The sequence below is a fragment of the Equus asinus genome, chromosome 29 (genome assembly GCF_041296235.1).
Source record: "Equus asinus isolate D_3611 breed Donkey chromosome 29, EquAss-T2T_v2, whole genome shotgun sequence".
In the NCBI taxonomy this organism is placed as follows: domain Eukaryota; kingdom Metazoa; phylum Chordata; class Mammalia; order Perissodactyla; family Equidae; genus Equus; species Equus asinus.
The window spans coordinates 41,032,185-41,053,141 of NC_091818.1; the positions used below are offsets into that span (position 1 = coordinate 41,032,185).

Here is a 20,957-nt window from a genome sequence, read left to right on the forward strand (position 1 = left end):
TGCAAGGAAAGGCCTCAACCCAATGTGAGAACACACAGATCATTACTAAGATATACTCATATCCTTGAGACAGTGGCATTTGAACAAAGTTGAGTTAGCCATACCTCAAAGGATCCTTTAGGAAGGGGTAAGTGACCTTGCAGTAGGATAATTCCTGTTAGGAGAATTCCTACCAAGTTAACCAGTGACTGGGGAACTCATTTCCCTGGACCAGTAGTTAAACCCATCTGTGACATTTGGCCAATAATGCAGACTTTCTCAGGTCTTATTAGGCCCAGTCCTTGGGATTAATGGAAAGAACTAGTGGCACTACCAAAACTCAATTCGCAAAACTTTCAAGAAGCATTTACTCTCTCATGCTCAAAAGTTCTTCCACTAGTACTTCTCAATCTTAGATCTACACCTTTTGGTAAACATTGGCTGTCGCCTTTTGAAAGAATTAACAGGAGAGCCTATGCAATTAGATGAGGGACCATATGAACCAACTTTGCTTAAGAGATATATATTACATTGTTGTCAGGGTCTCACTGAGGTGCTTAACAGAAATGAAAGCTTGGTAGCTGATTCCTTTCACAAAGAGCTCCCGGGAGATGAAGATCTTAAGGATCATGGACTACAACCTGGAGAATTTGCTTACTGGAAGAAGCATCAAATAAAAGACTCTCTGAAGCCCTGTTGGAAAGAACCACAACAGGCACTTTTAACCAATCCATGTGCTGCAAAATTAAAGGGCAAAGACTCACAATTCACATTTCTCATTTAAAAAGGCCCCTCGCCAAAGTGGATTTTTCTTTTTTTAATGTCTCTCTCTTTTTATTTTTGGTGAGGAAGATTGGCCCTGAGCTAACATCTGTGCCAGTCTTCTTCTACTTCGTATGTGGGATGGTGCCACAGCATGGCTAAGATGAGTGGTGTGTAGGTCTGCACCTGGGATCTGAACTCGCAAACCCCTGGCTGAAGAGGTGGAGTGCACGAACTTAACCACTACGCCACCAGGCCAGCCCATAGAGTGGATTTCAACTCCTGTTTCTGACACCTGACTTTGACTGACCAAGACAAATACTTCCAAACCAGGATGAGAAGATAGCACCTGTTGTAGACAGTTGTCCCAAGACTCTGGACCAGGCCTGTATTTTCAACCTTCTATCTCCTCATTTAAACCCTTTGGTATAAGACTGGAATGCAGCCTAGAGTGATGGTAACTCTGTAAGAATTTCTTTTCCTGATAAAGACCATACCCAAAACTCATCCTTCTAACCTAATCATTTCAAATATTAAGTTTATTACCATTGTTATAAACAATGTAACCATAAGTTATGTAAAAGCACACATACAATGTTTGTGCAATAACCTAAGGATAATTGATAAATTACATAACCTATGAAATGCTTCCCCTGTCAATATATACCTCTATGCTTGTCCACTATATCCAACTATTTCCCTTCAATGTGGATAACCAGGCAATCAAAGAAAAGCCTAGCACCAATGGACATGATGGACCTAGGGCAGGCAGCAACCACCCTGGCACTGATGGACAATATCTTGATCATCAGTGCTTGTTATCAAAAGATTATTGATCAAAAGGGAAAATGACAAGAGATTTTCACATATTGATGTATATGGGGTAGCTATTCTGGTTCAAAACTGATTCGGCTTGAACTAAAGAAGCCTGACTTATGGCCAATCAAACATGCATTGTACATCTGCTTTAACCATTAGAGTAAAGAATGCACTCTCTTCAGATAAGAATGCATACTTCCCCTCCTACAAGCCAGTACTGGTAATGCCCTATGGGTACAGTGTATTAGTACTCTTGAAGATAAGTTCCCTTTCCTGGACATCAGGGTCATGTTGACCTGCTAATTTGCAACTGAATACCTCTTTGAAACTTTGATGAGTATGTATCCTGGGTGTGTTTAATGTATGTTCTTTGTTCTAAAAAGGTATAAAACTGTACTGAAAACCATGCTTCTCTGGAATGCTTTCTTCCTTTGTGGAAACTGCCTTTGTAGGTTATAATCTTTACCCTGGCTCAAGCAAAACTCACCTTCTCTCTCTTATCTACAGAATGGTTATTAGTTATTTTGCATTGACAATATTTAAAACAGTAAGCCATCTCTCCTAGGTTCTGCACATCCTAGCCACTTCTATTTCCTAGCTTATACTCTAGTCTAGCTCCTGCTTCTTGCTTGGATGGTCAGGATTAACAATTAGCAATGAGTGTGGCTGGAAATGAGGTCCAATCATGTGGGTCAAGTTGATTAAAGGGCAGGCCCAGTAAACAGCAGCACGTGAACACACAAACCCATGCTGACTAGCTTCATTTTAAATTCCTGACCACAAATTTCAAGAGGGTCTCCAGTTCTACCCAGCAACGCCATTACATTCCCCTTGTCATTTCCTCTCCTATCCTCTAAAATAACTATTTCAAGTCTTTCTCTCATTACTCTTCCAATACTCCCTCCCTACCCCCACCTCACTTTTAGCTTATGACTTTGCATCTCATTATATAATATCCCACATACTTATACTGTCCAATCTACCAATATACCTTAAACTTTTCCTTCTCTTTTGTTATAATGGATAAGCTGTATTTTCTAAGGCCAAACTCTCCATTTGTACACTGGGTCATATACTCTCTTCCCTAACTCTTTAAAAGCAGCCAGAGACAAAACTCATTAACTCTAAAGTAATGAGAATTAAGAAGTGTAAATGTATGAAACGTAACAATTTAGTGACACAAATTGCCAAGGGAAGATCCTTTCCGAGCAAGGAAACATGGGCAGTGAAACGAGGTTTTCATAAGGAAAAGTAATTGTGCAATCAATCTAGTGAGCTGAAATTAGCTGTTTATTTTCATAGAACAATATTTTTATTTGAGAGAAAGATAAAGAAATCATTATTATTTGGACTTACGTATTTTGCAGACATTTATTCTATAATGAAGCATTGCTGCCAAAGATAAAATCTGAGCTTTCAAATGAAAATTCAAATTTTTGAAAACTGGTATCCATCACTGTGGGCGTGACATCTTCCTAAGACTCAACAAGCTTGTCACATGAGATTGGTGGTGATATTAATGATGGTGATTTTTGATAGCTTTTTTGATATGCAACAAAGTGTTTCAAATTTTGGAAGATCTGCATAACTCAGTGCATCAATATTTTCCAAATGACAAATGTCACAAAATCATGAATGGGTAAAAAAAAAAGAAATCTATTCACAAGTTATGCAGACCAGGGGCTGACCCTGTGGCCGAATGGTCAAGTTCACGTGTTCTGCTTCAGCAGCCCAGGGTTTCACCAGTTTGGATCCTGGGCGCAGACATGGCACCGCTCATCAGGCCATGCTGAGGTAGCATCCCATATAGCACAACCAGAGGCATTCACAATTAGAATATACAACTATGTACTGCGGGGCTTTGGGAAGAAGAATTAAAAAAAAAAGAAGATTGCCAACAGTTGTTAGCTCAGGTACCAATCTTCAAAAAAAAAGTTAAGCAGACCAAAGCATTTTAACATAACAGAGAAGGAAAAGTTCACTGATATGGTTTCAGATTACAAACTGCAGCCAATCATTAAGAAACTACCACATGTCAAGTTCTAGTGTATTATCAAAGATTACCCACAATTATCTGAAAAGACTCTTAAAGTATTCATGCCTTTTTGAACTAAAAATACACATCAGGGCAGATTTTCTTTATATACTCATATTTCATTCTCTACATACTTCAACTTTATGTACTGCAACACATTAAATGCAGAGGGGAGACATAAGAATCCAGCTCTCTTCTGTTAAGCTAGATATTCGACATTTGTGAAACTTAGAAAACAATGCCTCTCTTCTAATTTTGATTTTGAAAATCACTGTTTCAAAAAATATGCTGTTTATGCTAAAATGTAATGGGTCTTTTCAAAGTAAATATTTAAAAAATTAATCAGTTTTAATTCCTAATATGATAACTAGAATTCACATAAACAAAAGCTCTTTGGTGTCCTCAACAATTTTAAAGAGTGTAAAGAGGTCCTGAAGCCACAAAAAATAAGAACTGCTGCCCTAGAGAAAACCTGCACAGGCGCACAGAGGAAATGTACCCTCCACCTCACAAAAGAAATGAACTTAAAAACCAAATATACCTTAAATACCAAATAAACTCCATCTGAATTATGAAAAGAGATTTTAAAAACTATTATAGCTAATGATATTTCACTGTATAAAAGTACCATGGAGTTTAATTTTCTCCCACTGTTTTTCTAAGCTTTTTACTATAAAAATATATTGTCATATACTTCTTTGTACAACCACCCACATATGCTTATGCAATTACTTTCTGAAGATAAATTTCTATAAGTAAAGCTGCTTGGTTTAAATATATGCATTATTATTTTTTTTTTCCTTAAAGATTGACCCTGAGCTAACATCTGTTGCCAATCTCTTTTTTCCCCTTCTTCTTCCCAAAGCCCCTCAGTACATAGTTGTATATGAGAGTTGTATGTCCCTCTAGTTCTGCTATGTGTGGCATTGCCTTAGCAGGGCTTGATTAGTGGTACTAGGTCCATGCCCAGGATCCAAACTGGCAAAACCCTGGGCCACCAAAGTGGAGTGCGTGAACTTAACCACTCGGCTGTGGGGCCAGCCCCAATGTATGCCTTATTAAAATCTTGTTTTATCCAACAGATTTCCCTCCTACATATGCGTAATGGGAGTACCAAAAGGAGAAAAAGAATATGCCAATAAATAATGGCTGAAAACTTCTCAAATTCACTGAAAAACAATAACCTACACATCCAGAAAGTGCAATGAACTCCAAGTAGGATAAACACAGAGATCTCAGGCATTTCACAGTAAAAATGGCCAAAGATAGGAGGAAACCTTAAAAGCAGCAAGAGACACATGACTTGCTACTTACAAGGGAATCCCAACAAGATTAACGCCTGAGGGGCTGGCCTGGTGGTGTAGTGGTTAAGTTTGCCTGCTCTGCTTCTACGGCCCAGGATTTGTGGGTTGAGATCCCAGGCGCAGACCTACACACTGCTCATCAAGCCATGCTGTGGCAGCATCCTACATACGAAATGAAGGAAGATTGGCACAGATGTTAGCTCAGGGCCAATCTTTTTCACACACACAAAAATAAATAAAAATAAAAATTAATGGCTGACTTATCAGCAGAAACAATGGAAACCAGAAAGTAGTGGGATAACACTTCCAAAGTGCTCAAAGAAAAAAAGACTATCAACAAAGAATCCTAAATCAAGCAAAACTATCTTTCAAATATGAAGACATTCCCAGATAAACAAAAACTGAGAAAATGTGTTGCTAGTAGACCTATCTTGCAAGAAGTACTAAAGGAAGTACTTCAGGCTAAAAGCAAGTGAGGCCAGATGATAATCTGAATCCACACACACACAAAAAAGAGCACCAACAAAATCAGTTTAAATGAAGAAGAAAAGTAGAGAAATTAAATGCTATAAATTAGAAATGTTCATTTAATGCAAAAGAAAGCAATAAAGGAGGAATAGAGAAACAAAAGACATATAAAACAAAAGGTAAAACAGCAGACAAATAAAACTATATCAATAAATAACATTAAATATGGAGTAAAGAAAACAATCAAAAGATAGACTGTTAGAATAGATTAAAAAAACAAAGAAATATGATCCAGCTATGTGCTGTCTATAGGAGATGTATGTTAGCTTCAAAGATACAAATAGCTTGAAAGTAAAAGGATAGAGAAATATATCATGCAAACAGCAAGCTGGAAGAAAGCTACAGTGGCTATATTAATATCAGACAAATAGATTTTAAAACAAAAAAAAGTTACCAAAGATAAATAGGGACATTTTATATTGATAAAAAGCTCAATCCATCAGGAAAATATAATAATTATAAACATATAAGCACCTAACAACAAAACAAAATACATGAAGCAAAAATTGACAGAAATGAAGGGAAAAATAGACAATTCAATAAAACCAGCTTTAACACCTCATATTCAATAACGGCAGAATAACTAGACAGAAGATCAACGAGGAAATACAAGACATGGACAACCCTATAAACCAACCAGATCTAACAGACATCTAGAGAACACTACATCCAACAACAGAATATAAATTCAAGTGTACACGCAGCATTCTCCTTGATAGACCATATTCTAGGGCATAAAACAAAACTCAATATATTTAAAAGGATATAAATAATAAAAAATATCTTCTCCAACCATAATGGAATGAAATTGGAAGTCAACAGCAGGAAAAAAATTGGGAAACTCACAAATATGTGGAAATTAAATAACACACTCCTAAATAATCAATGGGTCAAAGCAGAAATCAAAGGGAAATCAGAAAATAATTTGAGATTAATGATAACCAAGACACAAAATATCAAAACTTACAGGATGCAGCTAAAGCAGAGCTTAAAGGGAAATTTATAGCTATAAATGCCTATATTGAGAAAGAAAAAGATTTCAAATAAGTAACAACCTTCTATCTTAAGATGCTGGAAAAAGAAGGGCAAACTAGAGCAAGCAGAAGGATGGAAATAATAAAGGCTAAAGTAGAAATTAATTAAACACAGGTGAGAAAAACAGTAGAGAAAAATTAGTGAAGCCAAAAGATCAAGATTGACAGTAGTTTAGATAGACTGACCAAGACAAAAAGAAAGACGACTCAAATTACTATAATCAGAAATAAGAGGGGATACTACTTACCTTACAAAGTTAAAAAGCATTATAAAGAAATACTATGAATAACTGTATACCAACAAATGAAATAACTTAGATGAAATGAACAAATTCCGAAAAAGACACAAACTACTGAAACTCACTTGAGAAGAAATAGATCTGTAACAAAGGAAGAGACTGAATGAGTAATCAACAAACTACCCACAAAAATAAGCCCAGGCCCAGATTGCTTTACCCCTGAATCCTACTAAACATTTAAAAAATTAATTCCAATTTTTCTCTAATTTTTCCAAAAAATAAAATACCTAAAAAATTAAACAATTCCCAAATTTTTATCTGGTTACACAGATGGGTTCACTTTATGAACTCTCCTTGAGCTAAACACTGGTGATTCATGCACTCTTCCATTTGAGAGTTATACTTCAATAAAAGCTTTAAAAAAAGAAAAAAGCAAAAAAGAGAAAAGAAAAATCGTTGTGATGAACTTGTTAACAGGACTCTCATTAATACATCCCAAGGCAAACTTCTACCCTAGTCTTTCGTTTCGGAGAACATGGAGACGTATCTTTTGGTGCTTAGGCCAATCTCTTGGGGTTATCCTTCATTCCACTTTTTCTCTTAACTCCACATTTAACCCATCTGCAAATCCTATCAGCTCTAGTTTCAAAATACATCCCCAAATAGGAACATTTTTCACCACAACTACCACTCTCATAAGATGTCACAACTGCAATAATAACTTCCTAATTGGTCTCCCTGATTCTATCCTTGCCACATAACAGACTGATCCCTTTAAACTATAGATCACATCATTTCCTCTTGTTTCTCAACTCATTCATTCACACTTAGTCTTTTCAACGGTCTACGAGGTACTACATGATCTGGCCCCAGCCATTTCTCTGACTTCATCTTCTACCATTCTCCCTTTTGTTTCACTCCACTCCAGTCATCTTGGCTTCTTTGCAGTTCCTTAAACACAGCAAATAGGATTCTACTTCAAAACCTTTGCACTTGCTGCCCCTCTCTCCAAATATTCACATGACTTACTTCCTTAATTTCTTCAGATCTCTGCTCAAATGTCATCATTATCAACAGAGGCTTTTCCTTCTGAATTTTCCTAAAATAGCAACATCACTCTCTCCTTACTTCTATCCCCTGTACCATGCCTTAATCCTCTTCACAGCATGACCACCTGCTATTTTATATATTTATTTGATTACTGTCCTCTTCCCCCAACCAGAATTTAAGCTTCAGGAGAGCAGGGACTTCATCTTCATTTGTAAGGCAGAATTCCCAGTATTTGCAACAAGGCCTGGCATTAGGCAGGTGCTCAATAGTATTACCGAATGAACGTAGAATGAATGTAACATTACCTTTGTCTGATTTTTTTTTCTTGAGAAGATTAGCCCTGAGCTAACTACTGCCAATCCTCCTCTTTTTGAGGAGGAAGACTGGCCCCGAGCTAACATCCATGCCCATCTTCCTCTACTTTATACGTGGGATGCCTACCACAGCATGGCGTGCCAAGTGGTGCCATGTCCGCACCCGGGATCAGAACCCGTGAACCCCAGGCCACCGAAGCAGAATATGCGCACTTAACTGCTGCGCCACCGAGCCGGCCCCCCTTTGTCTGATGTTTTTGAAATCCATTTTCCTTTTCTCTTAACCTGTCTTTCCTGGTTCTCCTATTTCTCATTCTCAGAGATGAAGACTTCCTTCTCTCTGCTCTTTGATCTACCTCTTAAATATAGGGTGTGATCTGTACAAAGGCATCACAAAGGTATATTCAGGCAAAGATTACCCTAAACTTCAAAATAATAAAAACCAGTATCTAACAAAAAAGTCTAGCTTTATAAATGCCTTGTTGATGAAAGCAAGGTGTTTTCCTATCTCTTAAAAAAAGATTGGCACATCTAGGCATGACTGGAAAGTAGTTTATCTAAAGTAATAATGTGAAACAGATTACAGGGACTTTGGAAAAGATAAAGCAGATGTGGAATTATTCTTATAAAAATCAACAAATAACAGTTTAACATTTATTGAGCGCTCTCTGTATACAAGTACTGTGTATGCAGCTTACACGCATTATCACGGAATTTCACAACAACTTATAGGAAGTGAGTCTATTATGATGCCCATGGTACAGATGAAGACATAGCCTTAGAGATGTAAGGTCCAACAACCAGTGATTGGAACCTACCACCTCCAACACCGTGATGGGAAAGCAATGTCTTCAGTACTTTCTTACACCACTCCTCTTCCAGAAACAGCCTCCTGAACCCTCATCTAGCGTCCACCGGTTCCGGACACACGAGACGGAAGGTGAAATGTGTCAACAGTTAACGTCAGCGACTGTCCTCTTCCGTCTCTTCACTTCGGAGGCTGGACTCTCCCGAGCTGTGCTCTGTTCACCGACTTGGCCAGTTCTCAACAAGAAAGATTCTGGCCTCGGCCAAACATTTCGTTTTAAAGCTCTCTTTTAGGCTAAAAGTCTAGCGTCTGTTAGAAGTTATCGTGGCCCGGGTGACAGTTCCTCTCCCTCTACCCTGGAAGGTTCCAGCAGTTTCTGTGTGTCCTTTGCGTTTAGGAACCGCCCACACTCCAGCCGGTACCCCAGGGTGTGGAGAGCTCACCTCTACTGGTGAACCCGTGTAGCGCCCCCCACCAAGGGTTTGAGGAGGACGAGGGGGAGCAGCCCGCGCCCCAACAGTAGGAAGGTCTGGAGGAGGGTGAAATCCCAGCACTCCTACCAAGGAAAGGTGGGGAGGAGAGGGAGGAGGGCGTCCATCCCGCACCCCAGCCCGAGGAAGGGCCAGAGGAGGAGGGAGAGGAGGATGACCTCCCGCGCCCCCCCTGAGGAAGGGCCGGAGGAGGAGGAGGAGGGGGAGGAGGATGACCTCCCGCGGCCCCCTGAGGAAGGGCCAGAGGAGGAGGGGGAGGGTGACCTCCCACGACCCCCTGAGGAAGGGCCAGAGGACAAGGAGGAGGGGGAGGAGGATGACCTCCCGCGCCCCCCCTGAGGAAGGGCCAGAGGAGGAGGAGGAGGGGGAGGAGGATGACCTCCCGCGCCCCCCCTGAGGAAGGGCCGGAGGAGGAGGAGGAGGAGGAGGGGGAGGGGGAGGGGGAGGAGGGTGACCTCCCGCGCCCCCGCCTGAGGAAAGGCTGGAGGAGGAGAAGGAGGAGGGGGAGGAGGGGGAGGGGGGAGGAGGAGGAGGGTGACCTCCCGCGCCCCCGCCTGAGGAAAGGCCGGAGGAGGAGGAGGAGGAGCAGCCTGCGCCTCACCCCTCCCCTCCATCTGCCCCGCCCCCTTCTATCCCCCATTCTCGCTTCCCCCACCCCCGAGCCTCGGACCGGACGCCCAGGGCCCCGCCGCTGCAGCCCCCCGCGCTCACCTCCCGTCCGGCCCCGGCCCAGGGGTGGCGGCCGAAGGCCCTGCGGTGCCGTCCGCGCTGAGCTGGGAGGCCCGGCGGCTTCGCCTCCGCGGCCGGGGCTGCTTCGGGGCCGCCAGCTCGGGCTCCATGGCGCGGAGGGGGCTGGGGCGGTGGCCCGGTGCCCGGGAGGCCCGCAGGGACGGGCACGGCGCCCGACCGCTTCTGCCCGCAGAGGAGTTTCTGTCAGGAAGGCGCCGCCACCGCCGCCATCTTCCGGGGTTTGAAAATGGCGGCCGCGCGGCGACCAGCCAATCAGGGGACAGCGGGAGGTTGCTAGGAAACGTGAGTCCCGCCCCTTTCCCCCGGCGTGCCCCTCCAGGCTCTTAAATGAGGGCAGGAAAAGGAGCTTGGAGCTTGGTGGGAGGGGGTGGTCCTGCAGATAAGTGGGTGGCCTCCGACTGAATTCTGACTCCGTTCCTAAATTTCCAAGCCCTGGTACCTACCACACTGTTTAGTAGGACTTTCACCGAATGCCAAGAAAATTGGAAGCATTGTAGGTCTTAGCATTTGGGGAGAAAAGAGGCTGAAAGTAATGACCTAAATGAGGTTTGGTTTTTGGCCCCTTACGTGCTAAATTATTCATGTGCGATAAATCCCAGTTACCAGAGGGAGTGGAAATCTGTTATCAGGGCTGTCTTTAGGAAACCAGTGATATCTAATTATGAGCCCTCCTGTCTCCCAGTGCTGAAGACAGTCTCTCCTTAGCAAAAGAGAGTGAAAGTGCCTTCATCCTCTGATTATAATAAGGCAGCAAAAGGCACAGCGTCACATAAAGGACCTTATTAAATAAAAAGACAGTTAAATGAGCACATTCTTTGATTTTAAATATTTCGTATGTGTCAAAGGCTTTAAAAAAATCTCTCGTTTGACACTATGATTCCATTTCTGGGAATCTATCCTAAGAAATAAAATTATATTTGCATTGAAGGGTGGCAGAATATACCACTTTGGCATGAGGATTATTTTGAGCTACAGGCCCTTGAAAAACAGCAGGTGCGAGAAGGACGTTCTGACCCCCGCTTTGCTTCCTGAGAGCAAGAGATGAAACAGTTGTGAGAGATGCCCTCCCTGTACCGGGAGGAAAGAAAGTTCTTATCACCAGAGATGGGGAGTCAAGGCATAGAGAATTCTGTACGAACAGACCTTACTAAAATAATTCTTGTCCTTCTTTGGTCTCCTTATATGATTTAGTTACTTTTCCACAATTACCTCTCTTTATTTGACCTAGTATATCAGCACTTAGGTTTTGACACTTCTTTGGGTCTTCATTTTCCTGTCATCTACATGCGAAAATCTGTATGCTTTTCTCCTGTTAATCTGGCTTCTGCTATTTTCATTCTTATGACCTGCCAATGACCCCTAAGAGAGTCAAAGTAAAGTTTTCTCTCCTCTACAACATGAAGATATTAATGACGTTTATAATATCAGAAAAAGTAAAGATAATCTAAATAAACAGTAATAGTGAAATGGTTAACTATGGTTGGTTCACTGGAAAGAATATTTTTTTTATTGAGTTCATAATAGTTTGTATCAGTGTGAGATTTCACTTGTACATTATTTCTTGACTGTCACCACATAAGTGCTCCCTTTCACCCCCTGTGTCCCCCCACTACCCCTTCTCCTTCCCCTGGTAACCACTGAACTGTTTTCTTTGTCCGAGTACTTGTTTATACTCCACATATGAGTGAAATCATCTGGTGTTTGTCTTTCTCAGACTGGCTTATTTCGCTTAGCATAATTCTCTCTAGGTCCTTCCATATTATTGAAAATGGGATGAATTTGTCTTTTTTCTGGCTGAGTAGTATTCTATTGTATATATATACCACATCTTCTTTATCCAATCATTGGTCACTGGGCACATGGGTTGTTTCCATGTCTTGGCTATTGTAAACAGTGCTGCAACGAACATAGGGGTGCATATGATACTGTGGATTGTTGCTTCCAAATTGTTTGGGTAGATACCCAGTAGTGGGATAGCTAGGTCATATGGTAGTTCTATTTTTAGTTTTTTGAGGAATCTCCATACTGTTTTCCATCGTGGTTGCACCAGTTTGCATTCCCACCAGCAGTGTGTGAGGGTTCCCTTCTCTCCAACATTTGTTATTTTTGTCTTAGTGATTATAGCCATTTTAACAGGTGTAAGGTGGTATCTCAGTGTAGTTTTGATTTGCATTTCCCTGATGATTAGTGATGTTGAACATCTTTTCATGTGTTTATTGGCTAACTATATATATCTTCTTTGGAAAAATGTCTGTTCATTTCCTCTGCCCACCTTTTGACCAGGTTGTTTGCTTTCTTATTGTTCATTTGTGTGAGTTCCTTATATATTATAGAGATTAAACCCTTGTCAGATATATGATTTGCAAATATTTTCTCCCAATTGGTGGGTTGTTGGAAAGAATATTTCCAGCCAGTAAAAATTAACTATGAAGTGTGTAATAAAATAGCATATTGTAATTTTTAAATAAAAACATGGAATTTAGAGATATATTCAGAGTTATGAATTATAAGAGATTTAATAGAGAAAAAAGATGAAATGTATGAAAATGTCTCTAAATGATCAGATTTCCAGTATTTAAAATTTTTTCTTTACTCTCTTGTATTTTATATATATATTTAATAGAGAGGTACTGAGCTTACATTACCTTTATGACACAAAGGAGAAAATATTTTAGTTTTAAAAAGATAAGGAGTTAGGGAGTAAGATGCCCTTAGTTAAGAAGCACCTCTATTCCACCTTATCCTACCCCTCCCAAAAAAGTAAGAAAGTAACTGCTTTGTAGCAGTTAGAGTGAAATAATACAGAAATGTCATCTGGGGAGCTGATCTCCACCCAGACAGAGCTTCATAGGATGCACATATTTAGTTCGAACCATATGAAATCACTGACATTTAATATTTTCCCTCACAGACACAGCAATTTCGTGGTGTCAACCTAATATTTTGGTACAGTTAGAGTCTTTCTGCAGCTCTGCAGGCCCTGAGACTGGTTTTGATGGTGTAATTAGAGGTGGTCAGTCCTTTGGAAATTTGTCATAATCAGTTCCCAAAGTAATAGGTAATCCAGGTGGTTGATGTGGGGATTCTCAGTGGGGAGGGATTTCTTTCCAGTGATCAGGATACTGTCATTTTTTGCAGATGTCAACAAACGAGAGGGATAAATTGCAAGAGAAGCAAAAAGTTTATTTGGGGTTTCAAGAACTGCAATTCAGGAGACACAAATTGAAGTAGAAACTCAAATGTGCTCCAGTTCCAGGAGATGGCTCTGGATTTTTGTGGGAAAAAAAGGAGGAAGATGAGGTAAGTCTTATTAAGGAAGAGTTCATTGGTGGTAGATGAGCTAAGGCTAGGTTTGTACTTCATAGATTGGCTTGAGATTCAGTCATCAGGCAAAAAGCTAGACTTGTACTTCATTGATTGGTTGGCAATTCAGTGATCAGCAAAGTGCAATTTTATCATTCCTTACAAACAAGATATTCTTGTCCTTACTGACTTCTTGGAATGTTGATGGTTTGGTCCAGTTTGGAAGATAAAGAAAACAAGAAATGCAAGGCAATTCCTCTGAAATGGCTACCCCAGCTCTATTTTAATTGACTCCACTCATGTCATCTTGCACACAGAGCACCCTTTTCTAATTTTCAGATACTTGGGAACTTATTATTTTTTTCAATTATTCACAAGTATTTATTGAATTCCTACTATAATATGCCAGTCCCTGTGCTAGATACTAGGGAACAATGAATAGAAGACAAATTTTTAATCAGAAAATTGCTGGTACCATAGAAGCAGAGCAAAGGGATGTGGACCATTTTGAGGGTTGGTCATTCAGGACATGGAGAAGTCTGGGGAAGTGTCTTGACCCTATAAGAGCTAAACTTTCTGGTGTCGATACCAAGCAATGGACTCACTCTAGTCACCGTGATCTCAGCCAGTCAATCACAATAAGTTAGGAATTGAGAAACGAAGTTTTAATTTGATTATCCAGCACAATCGGGAAGATGACAGACTAATGTCTCAAAAAAACCATCTGCAAAAATTACAGAATCTTGAGGCAGTTGTATAGGAAAAATGGGCATTAAGGAGGGGGTCCAGGGATGTTGGTTTCCAGGCATGATGGGCTCCAGGCATCACATTGTTCCGTTCGTTCTTCTGTCAGCTGTGATGGATAAGTTGTAGGTGTGTTTCCCACCTGTGGTCAGCGTGTTCCTGGAGAGAAACTCATAGAACAAAGTTTTAATTTATCAAGCTATTAGGGAGTACATACGTAAGTGGAGGCCATAAATCAAGAGAGCATGTAACTGTTTTTAGAGTATGTGCAGAGCAGCAAGTAGTCATGCAGAGGAGGGGCTGGGGCCTTTTAGTGTAACAAGATAGCCTTGCTTATGCTCACTTACAAATTGCCCCCCTGTCAGTAGTAACCTATAATCTTATGGTCAAGGGGGAGACAGGGCGTCATACTTTCTCTAGCTACTTCCTGCTGAATCAGGATGTTGTAGGGGGACCATAGCATGGAAAAGTTACTTTCCTTTTGAATTTATAGAAGAAAGTTTTCTTTTAAAGACATATTTTAGTTTTCCAAGGGGTTCTGCGACCCACTTTCCCCTCAAAACCGGTGGGATACTTTCCTGTGATTTGGGGGCTGCCTTGATCCAGGAGTGACGTATCCAGGGTTTCATGCCTTTAAGTGTTACAGACGAGTGAGTGGTGAGAAGAATCTCAAAGGGGCCCGTCCATTTGGGTGACAACTGTTTTCCGGGTCCCTGGTCTGTCCAAGTTTTTAGCAAAACAAGATCACCAGGTGGAAAGGCGTGTAGAGAGATGTCAGACAGATATGCAGACCTATGAGAAGCAAGCTCATGGACAGAAGTTAATACAGAGCTTGATGATTTAACATAATTAGCAAACCTGACATTCCTGAAAATGTCCAAAGATTCAGTCCCCGGGGGCGATGCCTGAAAAGGTCTCTCATGTAGAATTTTGAAAGGACTCAACGCCACTTTGGAGAGCTACTCTAACCTGTAGCAGAGAAGGGACAGTGCCTTATCCCGAGGTAGTTGTGTTTCCTGACAAATTTTGGCAGTAGTCTTCTTTAAGGTGTGATTCATTTTCTTCATCTTTCCAGCTGATTGAGGTCTCCAAGCTGGGTGTAGTATCCAGCAGACGCCTAAGCTTTTGGACACTGGTTGGGTTATTTGGGAGACAAAAGCTGGTCCCTTATCACTTTGCAAGGTATTAGGCAGATCAAACCTAGGGATGATTTTTTAGTAACATGTGAGTGACTTCTGATGCTTTTTCAGTCTGATTGGGGAAGGCTTGTACCCACCCAGTGAAGGTGTCCACAAACCCTAACACATCCCTGAAATTTCCAGTTGCCCGGGGCATCTGGTAAAGTCTATTTGTCAGTGCTTAGTACGCCAATGTTTTTATGTTGGGTGCCCAGATGTGGGGGGACCGGATGCAGTCTTGGGGTTGTTCTTTGCACGGATTATGCAATTTTTAGACACCTGTTGTATAGTCTTTTGTAGGTGGCACCCTATGATGTACTTCTGGACCCATTAGATTCTCCCTCGGGTGGCCAGGACAATGCACCATAGCTACCTGAGCAGGCTTATTAATAGCACCAAGCAGTTTTAAGATTTTAGGGCCATGTCCGATTTCCTTTTTTGCTGCTGTTAAGAATCCCCTTTCTTTCCAGGTTGTCCGATGAGCACGAACCACAGCAAAGGCATATCAGGAATCTGTATAGATAGTTACTCTCTTCCCTCGGGCTAGATGTAAAGCCTGAGTGAGGACGATGATTTCTGCCTTTTGAGCCGATGTCCCTGCGGGTAGATCTTTAGCCTCTAAAGCCTCCTGTAAAGTTGTGACTGCATATCCTGCATGTCTCTTACCTTGATCCATGAAGCTACTGCCATCTGGGAAGAGTTCCAAGTCCGGTTCTTCCAATGGACAGTCCAACAAATCAGCTCAGCTAGAATACACCATCTCGATAACTTGTAAGCAGTCATGTCCTAAGGCTTCTGATATCTCAGTAGGGAGCAAGGAGGCTGGGTCTAGGGAGGATGATGCTTGCATCCGTATGTTTGGATTGTCCAAAAAGATGGTCTAGTATTTGTCCATCTGTCCTCCACTGCGCCAGGATCCCCCTTTTCATTTCAATAGTGTACTTGATATGGCACATATACTGTGGTGGGTTGGCCCAGGGTAAATCTTTCAGCTTCCTGAGGATGTCGCACGTAGCAGCCACTGCCCTGAGGCAGCAGGGCTAGCCCTTGACCGTCTGATCCAATTACTTGGAAAAATAAGCCACTGGCCAGGGGGTCATGCCCAGTTTTTGGGTTAAAAGCCTCAAACTTATTTCTTGCCTTTCATGTACATATAGGCTGAAGGGCTTGTCCAAGTTAGGAAGCCCCAAGGCTGGAGCTGAAATTCACTTTCTCTTGACGGTATCAAAGGCCACCTGAGATTCCTTTGTCCATTCTAGTGGTTCTTGGTCTAGCCCTTTTAGAGCCTCACAGAGGGGCTTTACTATGAGACCATAGTTAGGAATCCAGATCCGACAGAAACAAGCCCTGCCCAAGAATCCTCGCAGTTGTTGCGGGCTGGTGGGAGGACTTAGGCATGCTATAGCTTTCTTTTGGTCTGGCAGTAGTTCCCTCAGGCCTTTTGTTTGTTTGTTTCATTTTGTTTTTGATGAGGAAGACTGGCCCTAAGCTAACATTTGTGCCAATCTTCCTGTATTTTGTATGTGAGATGCCACCTCAGCATGGCTCGATGAGCCGTGCGTAGGTCTGCACCTGGGATCAGAACCTGCAAACCCCAGGTGTGTGAACTTAACCACTACACCATGGGGCTGGCCCCCTCTCTGGCCTTATGATAAGGTAAATCCTAAGTATGTAACTTTCTTTTGGCAGATCTGTGCTTTCTTTTGTGAGACCTTATACCCACATTCAGCCAAATGATTCAGGGTCTTTATCGTGTTGGCCAGGTACTGCTCGTAAGTGGGGCTCACTATCAACAAGTCATCCACGTGTTGTAACAGCAATCCTTCTTGTAATTGTAAGTGGCACAGGTCTTTAGCTAGGGCCGTCCCAAATAGCATAGGGAAGTTTTTGAAGCCCTGGGGGAGCACTGTCCAACAACAGTGTTGAGTGGTCTGAATATCTGGGTCATGCCATTCAAAGTCAAAAAGTTGTGATTCTTCTGCAAGCAGTATGCAGAACAATGCATCCTGTAAGTCCAAAACTGAAAACCAGCCGTATTCACCTGGAATGTTGGTTATCAAAGTATAAGGGCTGGGCACCACAGGGTGCAAGTCCTGAACCCCCTCATTTATGGCACGAAGGTCCTGAACAAACTGATATTTCTCTGAATTGGGTTTTTTGACCAGGAGAATAGGAGTATTATATGGTGACTGGCAAGGTCTGGTTAATCCTGCCACCAGGAATTTCTGCAACACTGGCTGAATGTCTTTCTGAGCCTCCTGTATTAGCAGATATTGTTTCAGGCTGTATGTATTGGATGGACGTTCTTTGCTTTCCCAGGCTTCCCATCTGCCCACACATCCGGTCTTATCTCCTGGAGAATCTCCAGTGGCAGCAGGTCCGGTGGTGGTGTTTGAACATCTAGCAGGGCCATCTGGAACCATAAGGATTGTTCTGGCAGCACTTGCACCTCTGGCTGGCCTGGAGCAAAAGTCACATGAGCATTCAGGCATATAAAATTTTTCCAGTTAAAAGATCTGAGGTAGAGAAAGGAGAGTGCATCCAAACAAAGCCAGCCAGTTGCCCTTGTCCTTTTAAGGCTGTGGGATATTGTTGCAGTGAACATTGCCCCACTCCAGGAAGGGCCCCCCTGACCAAATTGTGTCCCTTGCTGGGTTCGAGAAGGAGAGAGTCCCTCTCTCAGACTTGGCAATCCCTCAGGCATTTCCCCTTGGGCGAGTGGTGGGCCTAGAAAAGGGAGAGGAGGGGGAGGAGCCAGGAGACTCCTCCATCCATTTTCCTCTCTTCCCTGATCTAGATATAGCAGCATAAACGCTTGACCATAGGGGATTTTATCTTCCTTTCCTCCCTTCAGAATAATTCTGGCTGCAAGATGGTATCATAATTAAGTGACCCATTTCGGGGCCACTTTTCTGCTAAGCCCAGTGTATACTGGGGCCAGGCTACATTACTGTAAAAGATCATCCTTTTCTTTGTCATGGGCTCATAAGTGAAATCAGCCCAATTGGCCAGCATGCAACATGTACCCTAGTGGGCCTTTTTTGGGGAACAGACAGAGTGGGGCACATAGATAAAGTTTGTGTCCGACAATTAATGGACCTGGAGAAGGGTGCTGGGCTTGACTCCAGGCGTCCAAATAACTATGGGACTTATCCAAATCCCACTCTGCATGGGCACACAGTTCTCACACCAGTGCTAAACAAGCCAGAGAGACAGGCAGTAGCGGCTCAAGGCGGGGTAAAGATCTAACTTCCCAGCGCCAGTGTAGGGGGTCAGGTGCCTGGAGGAAAGTTTTAAAATCTTCTATTTTGCAGGAAGTCCAAGTCTGGCTTACTTTAAATCCAAACCTAACTTCCACACAATGACGGCAAAGAAGATGCCGGACAAGACAGATGAAGAGGGGGAGAAGATGGTCAGACTGGGGTCTCATGGTTTCCTCCCAAGGGTTAGCACACAAACAGCAGCACCCACATGGAGGCATACAATTCCGGCTTGACCCTTGACAGAAAAGTTCGAAAATTTCACATCCCCACAGATGATGTATATTGGAAGTATGCTGTGGGATTCTGACATAAAATAAAACTGGCACACAGACTGTTGGAACGACACACACACTCAGGAGAACAAACCATACAGGTGTGCATGCCACAAGCAAAACCAGACTAGTCTTCTAGATAATATGCTAGGTAGTCTGTACTTTCCTTTATTCCTAAGCAACGGTGCCTAAACCAGGTGGACCTTGACCTGACCAAGGCCCCCAGACAAGGAAAAAGGAATGTAGTGCCCAGGAGTGCACTCCCAATGACTCACCTAGCTGCACGCTCGTCAGCTCAGGATCCAGTCCTTCATTTCCTGATCACTGAAGCATTAGAGGCAGTCACAAGTGAGGAAGCCACAAGGGAATTCCCTAGGCAGAATAAAAGAAAAAGGAAAAGAAAAAGCTCCTGGCAGCTGTGGGGAAAAATCCCAAACAGCTTCCTCCAAGTTCACTAGCCGTGGGCAGAAGCTATGGTCCTATCTGGGTGCCAGAATTGATAGCAAGCAATGGGCCTACTCTGCTCGCCACGATCTGAGCCAATCAATCACAAGGAGTTAGGGATTTAGAAAGGAAGTTTTAATTTGATTAGCTGGCACAATTGGGAAGATGGCAGACTAATGTTTCAAAAAAGCCATCTGCATAAATTGCAGAATCTTGAGGCAGTTATATAGGGAAAATGGGCAGTGAGGAGGGGATCCAGGGATGTTGGTCCCCAGGCGTGATGGGTTCCAGGCATCACATTGTTCCATTCTTCTGTCAGCTGTGATGGATACCTTGTAGGTGTGTTTCCCACCTGTGGTCAGCCTGTTCCTGGAGAGAAACTTAATTTATTAAGCTATTGGGGAGTACATATATAGTAGAGGCCATAAATCAGGAGAGCATGTGACTGTTTTTAGAGTATGTGCAGAGGAGCAAGCAGTCACACAGAGGAGGGGCTGGGGCCATTTAGCGTAATGAGATGGCCTCCCTTATGCACCCTTACGGTGTCTGAATGCCCTGCCCCTAAATGCAATGTCTTACTCTGCCTGAGACAGTACCACATACATGACAAACGTTCCCTGAATCCTCTTTTACCCAGGTCCATGCAAACTGTACCCTCCATTAACATATTCCTCAGGACAGGGTTTGAGGAAATTGATTTATATATATGTACATAAAAGCAGACTAGATCTCCCTTGCTGAGAAGATATTCCTGTTATTTGTTTGGACCTAAATGTTAGTTACCCAAATTTCTTCAACCATAGATTTACAACTATTCTCTTTATGGGGTCTCCCTCAAAGATTCTTTTCAAAATTGTCAGCCATATACAATGACGTCAATCAATATGCAAGTTGATATTAAATACATTGACAACCAGTATACTAATATAAATTAATATGTAAATCAGTAATTCTAAAATCTATTCTCTTACATTATCCAAATAAATCAAATTCTATGTTTGTAAAAGTGCTTACCAGTGATACGTATCATGCTGGTTTTAGCACCCCATAAGGTCACACTGGTATGTACCAGATGTGTATAACTCAGGTTCTGGAGGAAAAATGCTAGGAATGCACAGTTCCTCTTGCCAGCTCTGCGTTCTTTTTCTTCTGCCACTTCCAACCATCTGGTTTCCCACTCTGCATCATAGGTACTTCGGTTCTTTCATCAAGCCCTCAGACTCATGTTATGCAGAAAAATCAGAAATAGGAGAATGCCTTAAAGTTACTGAAGCTCTGATTTCTTAAGCTGCCGATGGGAAGGTTCCTCTTTTGGTAAACTTATTTTATGAAGAAAAATTTCAGTAATCTTATCTGACAAGCAGAAGAGTGTTTATAGGCACAATGGGGCAGAATATTTGAAATCAGGTTTGTTGTTCCTTAAAATCTATTATGTGTGTGTATGAGGGGAGGGGAAGTTGTTTCATTCTTTTGCATCTATCTATCTAGCTGTCAATCATCTATTTCCTATACTGGTTTGCTGTCTGATATTCCAATGAGAAAAACAGAAAAATTAGAAACTGGAGTGTTAGCTGTAGGGTTTAAGAAGGAGAATAAAACTTGAGAAGAAAAATGTGTGGCCAGAAAAAGCACTATTAATT

The 20,957-nt window shown here is 42.1% G+C and overlaps 1 protein-coding gene across 1 annotated transcript in view; it reads right to left on the reverse strand.

The window, feature by feature from the left end:
• The window catches only part of NET1 (neuroepithelial cell transforming 1), a 61,832-nt gene extending 51,482 nt beyond the window's left edge, over nucleotides 1-10,350 (reverse strand). The window contains exon 1 of the mRNA XM_014845117.3: nucleotides 10,075-10,350. Within this exon, the coding sequence (XP_014700603.1) occupies nucleotides 10,075-10,202 (128 nt within the window). The 5' untranslated portion in view covers nucleotides 10,203-10,350. The remainder of the gene's footprint in view (nucleotides 1-10,074) is intronic.
• Nucleotides 10,351-20,957: the final 10,607 nt, after the last annotated feature.